This window comes from Nannospalax galili, unplaced genomic scaffold (assembly GCF_000622305.1).
Source record: "Nannospalax galili isolate Female #2095 unplaced genomic scaffold, S.galili_v1.0 scaffold911, whole genome shotgun sequence".
In the NCBI taxonomy this organism is placed as follows: Eukaryota; Metazoa; Chordata; class Mammalia; order Rodentia; family Spalacidae; genus Nannospalax; species Nannospalax galili.
Genome location: NW_008329642.1, coordinates 248,015 through 261,357, shown reverse-complemented (window position 1 = coordinate 261,357; position 13,343 = coordinate 248,015). Strand labels below are relative to the sequence as shown.

The following is a 13,343-nucleotide window of genomic DNA, read 5'->3' as shown; positions in this document are numbered from 1 at the left end:
ACGTAGTGGTCAAGCCATCTGCATCTGGCAATCCCCTGGGGCTCGATACCAGGAAATCAGGAGAAAAACCTCTGTGTCCCTGAGGTCACCTCCCATTTAGCAATCCCACTTCCCCTTAGCCCCGACCCTTACCCCATATTTCTGTGTGCTTTTGAAATTACTCTGTGTGTTTTTGAATTAACCAATAACCGCGCTTCTGCTTCTGTACCCTGCTTCTGCTCTATAAAAGTGCCAAACCCCAGCCTGTAGGCGCGCAAGTCCTCCGAGGAGACTTTGTGCCCACAGGTACCTGTGTATCAAATAAACCTCATGCTGTTGCAACCCGAAGGCTGACTTGTCCTCAGTGGTCTCACTCTTACACTAGGTCCTCTGCAAGAACAGCAAATGCTTTTAACCTCTGAGTCATCTCTTCAGCCCCATCACTGGAAATTTCTAACTTGGTCAGGTAAAGAGTGGAGATAGGACCTGGTGGAGGTGAGTTACTCTGGTGGATACTGGCTAGGAAGATGGAGAGGCCTGGCAAAAGCCCTAAAATAACAGCATGCTCGGGAAAACAGCAAAGAGAAAGATCCTGCTGGAAGGAATTAGTAGGAACACAAGTGATGAGATTCCCTGTGGACATGGAGAGCAGATCATATAGGATCTTATAGGCAGTCTACAAGATAAAAAAAAAAATAAGTAAAATATAAATATAATAAAAATTTTTTTATGTGTATGAGTGTATTGCCTGCATGTATGTGAGTGCACCCCTGTCCTGTAATGCCCACGGAGGTCAGAAGAGGCTGTCGGGATCCCCTGGGACTGGAGTTAGGGACAGTTGTTAGCTGCTCTGTGGGTGCTGGGATTCAAACCTGAGTCTTCTGTAAGAACCACCGTTTTTAACTGCTGAGCCATCTCTACAGCTCAGAAACGGGGTTTTAAAGAGCTGGCCTGAAATTCGCTCTGTAGACCAGGCCGACCTTGACCTTAAAGAGGCCTGCTCCTGCCTCCCGAGTGCTGGGATTACCGACATGCGCCAACACGCCACACAGGACTCAGACTTTAAAGAATAATATATCTGTTTTGGTTGAAGGAAGAACAAATTAGAAGAGACAATAGAGCCTTTGCGATGATTTCCTAGCTCCTGAGCGGGCTGGGGGACAGGACTCTGCAAGGCGGCTCCAGCCCAGCAGGGGACAGCAGCGCGCAGAACGCCCTCCTCGAACACAGCGGGATGCCTTCCTTATCTGCACTACTCAGAGGCGGCTTCTTATTGGTAGGAGTGGCAGCGATACCACCCAATGGCTGCGTAGATCAGTCTGGTTAGGCGGGACGGTTAATGTCTTCAGCCAATAGGCAGAGCTGTCGTTCGCAGCGTCTGATTGGTCGCTTTGTGCAGGCATAAAAGGTCTGCGCCGGCGGGCGGCCCTTCTCTTGCCAGGCGTCCTCTTTGGAGGTTTGTCTGTCATTCGGCCTCTGTGGGGGCTGGCGGCAGGAGCGTGGGGTTACTGCGAGGTGGAGGACGGTGGGGTCGCGGCACAGTGAGGGAGTCGTGGGGCCCACTCGTGTTTCTTGGGGCGGTCAGCTGCCTTGCGGTCGGCGGCAGCCCAGGCCCGGCAGCGGGCCACGCGGCTGGCCCGGCCTAGGCCTGGGACGGGCATCATGGTGACTGGTTTGCGCGGACTTTCTTTCCCCAGTGACATCGTCTTTAAACCCTGGGTGGCAATCCCTGACGCACCGCCGTGATGCCCAGGGAAGACAGGGCGACCTGGAAGTCCAACTACTTCCTTAAGATCATCGTAAGTGTCCAGTGGGTTGTGGCCGAGCATCATGCTGCCTCCGCCTCGGGCGCTTACAGGGACAGTCACCCGCCAGGTGCTTTCACAGAATTAGGCTGTTGGTCGGTCCCCTTCTTGCAGATAAAACAAGCTCAGGCAGCCCAAGTGGGTCATCTTGTAGAAACTTTCATGTGTCTGGGAAAGGCTGAGTGAGTCATTGTGAGGCAAGTTTACACATCTGGGACCTGGCCTACTTCTGAAAGGCCTTTAATCAGAAGTGCTGACCACCTGCCCTTGAAAAATTAGGCATTAATCAGCCTGTGCTTCAGTTTCCCGTATTTACCATAAAGATTGTAGACACAAAGATTTTCAGGTGCAGTAACTCATCTACAGCTTAGATTCCCCAGTCAGTGCTGTACATCGGCGTCTTGATCATTTTGTGACAGTTTTATTTTCTGTCAGTATCATTTTGTTGAATCACATTCGTAGTTGTGTGGTTCCCGCTGGCCAGGAATTCATGTGTGTGCCACCATACCCAACTAAACTAAATGTCCATTTTTTGCTAAATGGTTGAAACTTCAAAATTTGTACCTTTCATAACCAGCAAGTAAACTGAAATCAAATCTGAGAACTGTCTTTAAAAAAATAAAAGTGGGGAGCCAGTGGCTGTGGGGTTTGACTTCTGCTGACAGTCGTTACCCTTTCCCCTCTCAAGAAGTGGTTTGTTTCTGACTTGTTTTATAGCAACTTTTGGATGATTACCCAAAATGCTTCATTGTGGGAGCAGACAATGTGGGCTCCAAGCAGATGCAGCAGATCCGCATGTCCCTCCGAGGGAAGGCTGTGGTGCTGATGGGCAAGAACACCATGATGCGCAAAGCCATCCGGGGGCATCTGGAAAACAACCCGGCTCTGGAAAAGTCAGTCTGTGCCCTTCCCTCCCTTCCTGATGCCCTCCCTTTTCCTGCAGGAGAATGGTGCTTTCAGATAACTGTCTCCTGTAAACTTCTCTTGGCAGACTGCTGCCTCATATCCGGGGGAATGTGGGCTTTGTGTTCACCAAGGAGGACCTCACTGAGATCAGGGACATGCTGCTGGCCAATAAGGTAAGGGGAGAACTGGAATAGTCAAAGTAGAGTTGATGGTTAGCCATATCTGTCAGTGGCTCACTGTTCATTGTCTGTTCAGGTGCCAGCTGCTGCCCGTGCAGGTGCCATTGCTCCATGTGAAGTCACTGTGCCGGCTCAGAACACTGGTTTGGGGCCTGAAAAGACCTCTTTCTTCCAGGCCTTAGGCATTACCACAAAAATCTCTAGGGGCACCATTGAAATTCTGGTGAGTGGACCTGGCTGACTGGTGTTAGCTGGGTGCGGGGGAGGGGGAGGCCTGTTGTGTGTCCAGCTGCTAATGGCCTGCTGTTCTTTTGTTCCTCAGAGTGATGTGCAGCTGATAAAGACTGGAGACAAAGTGGGAGCCAGTGAAGCCACACTGCTGAACATGCTGAACATCTCCCCCTTCTCCTTTGGGCTGATCATCCAGCAGGTGTTTGACAATGGCAGCATCTACAACCCTGAAGTGCTTGACATCACAGAGGAAACTCTGCATTCTCGCTTCCTGGAGGTATGCTGCCCAGTCCCTCTTCCACGTTAATGCTGGGAGCAAGGCCAGTATCCATGAACCTCAAACAGTTCAGTCACAAAAATGGCAATAGCTGTAATATTTGTGGAGGGCTTTAATGAGTTAATGAAGGTAAAGCCTTAGAAAAGTGATAGACATGTAATATAGGTTATTCTAGGCTGACCTGAGACTGGGGATTGAACCCAGGGCCTCTCAGAGATGTGGGCTTTGAGTGTGAGTCAAAGGAGAGAAGAGGGTAATTTAATGCATAATGTGCACTGCTAAGCACCTTTCCTTTGAAGACTTTCTGAAATTGTTTTCCCTGATTTCATTAATAGAAGTGATTCCTTGACATTGAAATTGTATAATCTTCCCTCTGAGTTCCACATCTGAATTTAGCCATTTTAGGAGTTGAAAGAAGGAAATGTGTTGAACTAATAACACTTTCGTTATGTATGTTAGCATTTAGGCTGCATTACGAATCAGAAATTATAGAGATGTAAAGTATACGGTAAGATGTATGTAGGTTACAAGCAAGTTCCACACACACCTTTTATAGAAGGGACTTGAACGTCCATAGCATTTTTGATTCTATAGTGGGTTTTTTGCACATTCCTTTATGGTTACCTGTATGTGCTCTAGTTAGCTCCATTACTTGTGGGAAGTCTTACTAGTGGTAAATTACAAGAGGAACTAGTTTAAGCCTTTTCTCTGATAGTACTTAGTGACTACCCTTTATTTTTATTTTTTTATGTGTCTGAGTTGTTTTTTGCCTGCATGTATATAAGTGAACCTGTATTGTACACTGCCCACTGAAGGTCAGAAAAGGGCGTTGAATACTCTGGGACTGGAGTTACAAATGGTTAGCCACCATGTGGCTGCGATCTTTCCAGCCCCCTTAGTGACTACCTTAATTGCTTACATTTCCACAAAATATAGTATGTGGAACATCTACCTTTGGAATAAGGGGAAAATGTAAACTGATGGGTCTGGCCCTGCCAAGAGTGTGGTGTGAGAGGACTGAGACAGCAGCTAACTGAGCAAGTCTGTTCTCTTAGATTTTACTGTCTTTCTCTAGGGTATTAGCTAAAGTGTAATCCCTTCTCCCCCCCCCCCCCCAGGGTGTCCGCAATGTGGCCAGTGTTTGTCTGCAGATTGGTTACCCAACTGTTGCCTCGGTGCCACATTCTATCATCAATGGGTACAAGCGTGTCCTGGCTTTGTCTGTGGAGACCGATTATACCTTCCCACTTGCTGAAAAGGTAAAAGATCCCATTAGGACTGTAGTGGCCTGACTGCTGAGTTAGTGCTTTAATACTTAAGTCTTTCAATTAGTAGATACTCTTAAGTCAGGGTTTCATGTAGGCAAGGTCAATCTTGAACTCGCTATATAGTTGAGGATGAACATGAACACCGAGCTGCCAAGTACTGGGATAACATGTACCACCAGGTCTGGACTTAGGTGATGCTGTGGCTAAAACCCAGGGTTTTATGCCTGCTAGGCAAGTACTTTACCAATTGAGCTACATCCCCTAGCTCCTGATCAATCCTTTACATTTGTCCTTGATGCTGTATTTGGTCCCCTATTTTTTTGTTGGCTGTTGAGCCTAGAGCCTTATACACACGTTGGGCAAACACGTAATCAGAGATGTTAATGCACAGCCTCAGTAGTAGGTACATTTTAAAAATCTATTTTAGAAAGCTGGGTGTGATGGTCTATGCCTGTAATTCCAGCACTTGAGAGGCTGAGGCAGGATTGCTTGCAAGTTTGAGCCCATCCTAAACTACATAGTGAGACCCTTTCTCAGTAAAAATCAGAGAATGGGGGACAAGGGTATTTATTTTCTCACTTTAAAAATGACAAGAGCACACTTGGCAGAGGCAGGCAGATCTCTGTGAGTTCAAGGCCAGCCTAGTCTACATAGTGAGTTCCCAGGGAGACCCTGTCTCAAAAAGACGGGGGGGAAAAAATGACAAGAGCAAAGAGGGGCTATACAGGTAAGGGTGGCCCAGGCCCTGTCTCCCAGACTGTACTGAAGCTGCCCTGCCTGGCAAAGGACACTGCTTATTAAATGGGGTATACAAAGGCCAGGGGAGTGGGTGGCAGAGGGATTGTGACTGCCCTGACCATCTTTTCTCCTTCAGGTCAAGGCCTTCTTGGCTGATCCATCTGCATTTGTGACTGCTGCCCCTGTGGCTGCTGCCACCACTGCTACTCCTGCTGCTGCTGCTGCTGCAGCCCCAGCCAAGGTTGAAGCTAAGGAAGAGTCGGAGGAGTCAGATGAGGATATGGGATTTGGTCTCTTTGACTAATTCCCCAGAAAGCACCAGCTTGTCCTTTATTTGAGAAACATGGAAATAAAGTCTTACTGCTCTTAAAAGTCTCTGGACTCGTTTTTGTACATTTTGAGGGCTGGCTGGGCATGGTGGTGTGCTCCTGTAATCTGAGGCAGAGGTAGGGGGATCTTTGAGATGGAGGCCAGCTGGGGCTTCAGGAAGACTGAAACAGACCTTTGTATTGGGGTGAAACTTAATTGTATCTACCTGAAGGTTTTTCTCTTGTAAGTTCTCCCTTATCCTTGGGGATATAGTTCAAGGTCCCAAGTTAGGTAACCTAAAACTGCAGGTGATACTGTTTTTTTGTTTTTTGTTTTTTTAATGTGTACTTATGGGGACTGGAGATGGCTCAGTAGTTAAGAACTGAAGACCTGGGCTCAGTTCCCAGCAACCACATGATGCCTGACAACCACCTCTAACTCCAGGGGATCTGACACCCTCTTGACCTCTGTGGGTATTACATGCCACAGGTGTATTCATTCATGCAATGCACTCATACGTGTTAGAATGTGTACATAATGTCCATATATGCACAGTAAGACCTTGGTGTCTAGGAGAATTGGTTGGTTCCCAGACACTGATAGGAAAATCTGTGGATGCTCAAGTCCCTCAAACCATTTGAGCCTGGGTGTAGTGTGGCCTGCAATTTCTAGTTGTTAGGCTGAGTCAGGGGTATTGAAAGTTAAGAGGGTAAACCCTGTGCTACATAGATCATGGTCTCATTAATTAAGCTACCTGCATGTAACCCAGCCGGGCGTGGTGGTGCATGCCTGTAGTCCCAGCACTTGGGAGGCAGAAGCAGGCGCAGGCGGATCTCTCAGTTCTAGGGCAGCTCGGGCTACAGGGAGACCCTGTCTCAGAAAGACCAAAAAAAAAAGCTATTTGCATGTAACTTAGAAACATCCTGTGTGCTGCACCTCTGGATTACCTAGCACAATTTAGATGGCAGGAAAGTAGTGCTGCTCTTGGAAAGGTCCAGGGCTTGGTTCCCAGCAATCACATGGCTGCTAACAACTGTTTCTAACTCTAGCACCAGAGGAGCTGATGCCCTCTTTGGCTTCTGCAGGCTTTGCTCAACATGGGTGCACTTAAAGTACATGCAGGCAAACACATTTAAAAACAATTTTAAAATGTGTATGTATGAGTGTTGAATTCCCTGGAACTGGAGTTAATGGACAGTTGTGAGTTGCCTTATGGATGCTGAGAACCAAACCCCAGTCCTCTTAAGGGCCAAGTGCTAAGCCATTCTCCAGCCCCATGTAGACTTAACATTTTAAGAATTGTATTTTGTATGTGAATGTGTGGAGGTCATGACAATTTGTGGGGGTCAGTTCCATCAAAGGTATTGAACTCAGGTTGTGAGGCTTGGTGGCAAGTGTGTTTATCCACAGCCATCTTGCCAGCCTGACAACTACTGTATTTTTGAGTTAAGGTGCTATGTATCCTAGGGTAGCATATAAATTGTAGTCCTCAGCCTTCTGGGTGCTGTCTTTGGCCTGTATCACTACACCCTGCTGCATGTTTAAGTACTGATAGGTGATTCTTCATGATCTAAAATAAGATTTACAATTGAATCTGGATGCAGAACTCTGACACAGAGGGCTGGCTGTACTGTTTTTATCTAGGAAGATAAAAACAGATACTAATAGTAAAATAAAACAGTACTAACACAATTGGGGTGATTATAAGGTTTATTTGAGAACAGGAACAACTGATAGCATGGCCACTAACAGCATGTATACACAATATGGACATACTGGACATAGGGTTGGTTCATGTTCTAGTGTGGATGGTGCAAGCCTTCATGCTATTGAGAAGAATGTGCTATATCAAAGTTATTAAGGGTTTTCCACTACATACTCAGACCATGTTCATCCATAGGTAATTGCAGGAGGTGTGAATAAAGAGGATTACTGTACTTAGTATGCTAGGATTCTTGTATGATGGTCATCCGCCTTCTAACTTACATTGCTCTGAAACATTGAGTTTAATGTCAATTCATAAAAACATTCAATGAATGTCAGGTCATTCTTAAAGAGTATTTTTTCCAAAACTTGTTTTTATGTGTATACGTGTGCATGGGTGCAGGTGCCCATGGAGGCCTGAGGGCATCTGATCCCCTGGAGCTGGCTGGAGATACTGGCGCTGGGAACCAAACTCGGGTCCTCTGCAAGAGCAGCGCTCTTAAGGCTGGGCCATCTCTCTAGCCCCAAGAGTAGGGATTTTCAAACTGGCTGGTGACCAAATTCATAAGTAGGTGAAGACCATATTAAAAAACGGAAATGCTCAGAGGGTACATGGTTATGAAGCTTGTTCACAGATCCGTATAGTAGCTTGTTTTAACTCGGTGTCAACAGTTTGAAAGCCACCTCTGAGGGCCAACGCGTAGACTGCAGACCTCATCCTTCAAACCGTAAGAGTACAGCCACATCAGTACCCTAAGTAAAAATCCCAATTCTCCATGTACCCGAAGCTCTTTCTCACCCCTGCCCCAGCCTCTGCCTCGTGGCTTTTGGCTTCTATCCCCAGCATGGAGCATCCAGCAGTTCTCCAGGTGCGGCTTCTTCTTGCAGCAGCATCTCTGCACCCTCCCCATTGCCTCTCTCTATCTGTTCTAACCTCAAAGTCGTCGTCCCCTGCTTTGCAACCTCCTTGACCTGAGACCCATACTCTGACCTAGCTCGGCTCCTGGAGTCTAGAAAGTAATATTTAATAGCTTCTAGAAAGAATGCAGTCTTCTGGAACCGCCCAGACTGGGGGTGGCAGACAGGCTCCGCGGCTTCCAGGCCGTCTTCCGCGAAGCCGCACGGCGCAGGGCTTGCATCCCGGGGCTGCAGCGGCCGCCGTCCCGCCCGGGGGCGCCAGGCCCGAGGCCTGACCTTGGCAGACTACGGGCCTCGCCCTGCCGCGTAGGCCCCGATGTGACCCGGAAGCGCTCCGGAAGCGATTCCGGAGTCGGTGCCGGCAGGATGGCGGCGGACACGCAGGTGAGGCGGGTGGCCGCGGGGCCCACACGGAAGGCGGCGGGGTGTGGGCGGCGGGGGACGAACCCGGCAGCCAGGACTGCCGGGCTGGCGGCTGCTGGGGGCGCGGCCGGGGCGGTTGCTCACGCTGCCCGGGGTGCTTGCGCCTTGGCCGGGCCCGAGCAAAGCACTCCGACCCGGGCTGGAGAACTCAGCGGCCGGGGCCGGGTCGGGGAGGCCGGAGCCCTGCCGTGCTGTTCTTGACCCCGCGGTTGCAGAGTTCACCTTGCCGAGTCTGCCACGTTTTCCCCGAATCCTCCCGGCAGTGATTGCGGGTTAGTGCCAAGTCCTTCCGAAACTTTGTGTTCAGCAAATGCCTTCCGAGCCCCTCTTCTATACAGGGTCTTAGTCTTTGGATCCAAACGGATTTGGAGTTCAAGCCCTGCTCGCCGATTTCTCTGAGACACTAGACAAGTGCCCTTACCCTGCCAAGTCTCAGTCTTTTCATCTGGAAAACGGAGTGGAAATAATACCAATAATAAAATATATTGCTCTTAGGGTTGTTGGGGAGATTCACTGAGATACAGTTGGAGACCTTACAGTTGGGTTATTATTAGGTCCGAGATTACAGCACAGAATTGTCCTCGTGTGGGAAAAGTCTTGACACCTTTGAGTATTAACACTTGTGGATAGAGTTCGGGAAGGAGTTGAGGAAGTCTTTTCCTCATCCCAGCCTCCTTTGCAACTGTGTTGTAAGGCGAAAAGATAGTATATTAATAGGAAAAGGAAGCTTGGTGTTTTTGCCTGTCCTCCCTCTTAAAAATGTAGCTGAGGCTGGCCTGGAACTTGTCGAGGTGCCTTTTTGTGCCTCCCTAGTATTGGAATTACAGGTGTGCACCCACGTTCCTGGCCAGAAATTGGTATTCAAAGGGCAGCCTGGATGTCCAGGGTAGATTAATTGATTTTATTTATTTGTTTGTTTGTTTATTTTTGAGACAGGGTCTCCCTGTAGCCTCAGCTGTCCTGGAACTCGCTATGTAAACCAGGTAGGCCTTGAACTCACAGAGATCCACCTGCCTCTGCCTCCCGAGTGCTGGGATTAAAGCTGTTTGCCACCGTGCAGGGCAGATTGATTTTTGAGTGGATGACTTGAGAAGGACCCCTTGACCTGAACAGTGAACAGACATTTGGTGAAGGCCTCCCATGTAGGGAACTGATGTTTTGTTTAGAGCTGTTACAGGATCCTAAGAAGGAAAGTTTCTTAGCATTTTTAGAGGACTCTGGTGGAATAGCATTGCAGAGGATTGTCTCTCTAGAGTTACATTGTTTGTGTGGTAGCCACTAGCCATGTGACTAGTAACAGAAGAGCCATATGGCTACTTAAGCTAGTCAAAGTGAAAATTAAAATGAAAAATTCAGTTCTTCATTTGTACTAAGCACATTTTAGTGCCCAAATAGCCACTGGTGGCTAGTGGGTACTTTATCAGTAACCAAGGAGAACATTTCTGTCATCTGAGAGAATGTCATCTGAACATTTCTCATCTGAGAAAGTTCTGTTGGAGAAAGCTTTCTACAGAGATACCTGTGAACTTGAAAGCTATGTTGGACCTTACCAACATCCATCACGACTCCTGAAGGTTCTTAGTGTACTGTCTCTCAGTTTTATTGTGACAAAGTTTCCAGTGGCAACTTTTCTCATTCTCCTTTGGTGCTAACCTCAGACTGAGGGAGAATGGGGAGGAGCTAGGCTAAGGAGACTTGGCTAACCCTAGGTTTAGATACAGTAAGATTCCCAGCTCCTATGCTGGCAAGACTAGAAGCTTTCTCTCTGGAGACTATAAAGCAGGCAGCCACTGCTCAGGGAATACTAGTGTGGGATCAGTTTCTAAGGAAGTTGTCCACAAATTAATTCAAGAAACTTTCCCCCAACCAAGACCAAAAGTTCTCAGCACCATGGATAGAAATAGACTCACAAGAAATCACATCACCATGAAAATTCAGAACCTGAAACAGAGAGACCTAGAAGCTTCTAGGAAGAAAAATCAGGTCTTATCCAAAAGGTCAAAAGTAAAAATTGATACTCCTGAAACCCCAACACTCAGGAGGCTAAGGCAGAAGGAGTAGAGTTGAGGCCAGCCTAGTGAGACCTTGTCTGGGAAAAAGTCAGGGTGGCTTTGACTTTCACAGCCATAACTCAGAGTTAGTACTCAGTGGAGGAATGCAATAGCCTCAGTATTCTGAAGGAAAATAATTTCAAGATAGAATTCTGAGTGTAGACAAACTTAAGTACTAGTCTCAAACATTTTCACACTTGGGTGGACTCCCCAAAATGAAGGATATGCTTCACATGGACATAAAAAAGAGTACATTTTAGGATGATAAACTCACTCCCCTGGAGAGGATCACATGCGATCACATGCCAAGTTGGGGTAGGACCAAAAACAGACTCCAGGAAGAACAGAATTTGCTGGAATTTAAACACAAAACCAAAGTTTGAGTTGAGGGGCTGGAAGAATGGCTCAGGGGTTAAGAATACTTGCTGCTCTTGCAGAAGACCTATATTTGGTTCCCAGTACCCATATGATGGTACACAACTATCTGTAACTCTAGCTCTAATTCTAGGCGATCTGACACCCTCTTCTGACCTCCAAGGCATCAGATATGTACGTGGTGCACATATAAACATGCAGGCAAAAACATTCATGCACATAAAAAAAAAAATCTAGCTGGGCTTGGTGGCACACACCTTTAATCCCAGCACTTGGGAGGCAGAGACAGGTGGATCTCTGTGAGTTCGAGGCCAGCCTGGTCTCCGTTAGTAGCAAATCCAGGCCAGCTGCAGCTACAGGGAGACTTTGTCTCAAAAAGACAAAAAAAAAAAAAAAAAAAAAAAAAAAAAAAAAAAATCTTTTAAAAAAATTTCGAGTCGGATTATCAATAAGATTAGGTCAAATAAGACAAACAGGTGAGGTTGGAAAGGGTAATTATTAACTCCAGGGAAATAAAAAAATGCTAATCAGGATAAGAAACATAGTTCAGGAAATAGAAGTTGAATACTGTTTACATACAATGTAAACACTGACTACCTAGTTGGATCATATTATGAAACTAGGGACTGCTGTTAGGAGATGGGGAGAATGTGTGGTGGGGTCAGAGTAGAAAAGGTCAAATGGCAGTAAAACTGAAAAGTCTTCTAGACTTTACCTCCCAAATGTAGAGATGTGATATGTAGATGACCACTAAAATAACAGCCTGGCTCTGTCCTAGTGAACGAACCTAGAGTCCATGGATTATGTGCATATGTGAAAGTAAAGAACATTATAAAATAAAAAAAAATCATTTATGTAGAAGTGTGGACATAATTTTATTCATTGCCAAGAGAATTATAGCAGAAATTTAAGCATAAAAGAAAAAACAAGAGCCAGGTGTGGTAGCGCACACCTTTAATCCCAGCAGCAGAGGCAGCCTGACCTCTGTGAGTTTAAGGCCAGCTTGGTCTACATATTGAGTTCCAGGTCAGCTGGGGCTCCAGGGAGACCTGTCTCAAAAAGACCAAAAGAAAAAAGAAAAAACAAAACAAAACAAAAAAAAACGGGCTAGTGAGATGGCTCAGCAAGTAAAGGTGCTTGCCCCAAACCTGACAACCTGAGTTCTTTACCTGAACCCACATAGTGGAAGGAGAGCATCAATTCCTGCAAGTTGTCCTCTAATCTCCACACAGTGCCAGGTACATGCATACCTCCTCCCGCAAATAAATAAATGTAAAAAGTAAAGAAAAAGCATTATTTTGCTTCTTTGAACCCTTGATTCATGGTACTAATTTGGACTTACCTATGAAATATTCTCAAAGAACCCCTCCCCCCCAGAAAAACAAAAACAAAAACAGTTGAGTGCTGCTGCTGTGACTCCACAACCTGCCCACGTCGTTTGTAGAATACTGCTCAGAGGCAGGTCTTCCTGGTTTTTTGAGAATATTCACAAACCGCTTCCTTCTCTGGGTCATATGCTTATGGCAGAAGCAAGGGACTGCAGCTGTGTTACCTCAGATGATTGAAAGCTATGGATGTGTTAGTACCCTTTTATAGACCTATTTGGTTTCAAGTTTAGTTTCAAAAATGCAGGTGCTGTGGCCCTCAGCCCCACTTTGAGGCAGTAACTTCTCTCTTGAAGATAGTGCTTTATCACTGATAAGATGGGACTACTGATGCCTCTCTTGCAGGCTTCTTAGTATTAGTAGCCAACCTTATGCTTGGGATGAGAGTCAGTGCTCTAGACTCTGCCTCTTTTATCACCATACCAGTCCTGTGAGGTAAGTGCTACTCATTGCATTAGACAGATGTAGAAACTGAAGATCAGGAGGTGACATTGTTGAACTTGACTTCCACAGCTAGCAAGATGCAGATCTGAGATCTAACCTTGTCATCTTTCACCTTGAGCACTGGGCTGTTGCTCTGCCAGACTGGCCAGGATACTGACCTGGTTTCTATGGGAGGTCAGCGTGAGATTGTGGGAAGGGAGTATGCCAGGCACATAGTTGGCCCACCTTAGATTTTTTTTTTTTTTTTCTATGAACTTTATTTGCTTTCTATGTCTTGTCTGGGCCTTAAATTTACAATTAGGAATCAACATTTTTATTTATTTATTTATTTATTTATTTATTTATTTATTT

The 13,343-nt window shown here is 46.5% G+C and overlaps 2 protein-coding genes across 6 annotated transcripts in view; both read left to right on the top strand.

Moving 5' to 3' along the window:
• The first annotated feature begins 1,376 nt into the window (after nt 1-1,376).
• Nucleotides 1,377-5,755, top strand: Rplp0 (ribosomal protein lateral stalk subunit P0). The gene is made up of 8 exons (XM_008840470.2): nt 1,377-1,435; nt 1,677-1,778; nt 2,502-2,677; nt 2,776-2,863; nt 2,946-3,092; nt 3,192-3,377; nt 4,496-4,636; nt 5,520-5,755. Exons 2-8 carry the CDS (start codon nt 1,725-1,727, stop codon nt 5,685-5,687), a joined length of 960 nt encoding a protein of 319 aa, XP_008838692.1. The 5' UTR covers nt 1,377-1,435; nt 1,677-1,724; the 3' UTR covers nt 5,688-5,755.
• A 2,871-nt stretch (nt 5,756-8,626) lies between these two features.
• Nucleotides 8,627-13,343, top strand: part of Gcn1 (GCN1 activator of EIF2AK4) — a 73,558-nt gene continuing 68,841 nt past the window's right edge. For all 5 annotated transcript variants that reach the window (XM_008840448.3, XM_029567191.1, XM_008840438.3 and 2 more), the window contains exon 1: nt 8,627-8,698. In XM_008840448.3, coding sequence (XP_008838670.1) covers nt 8,681-8,698 — 18 coding nt within the window. In that variant the 5' untranslated portion in view covers nt 8,627-8,680. The remainder of the gene's footprint in view (nt 8,699-13,343) is intronic.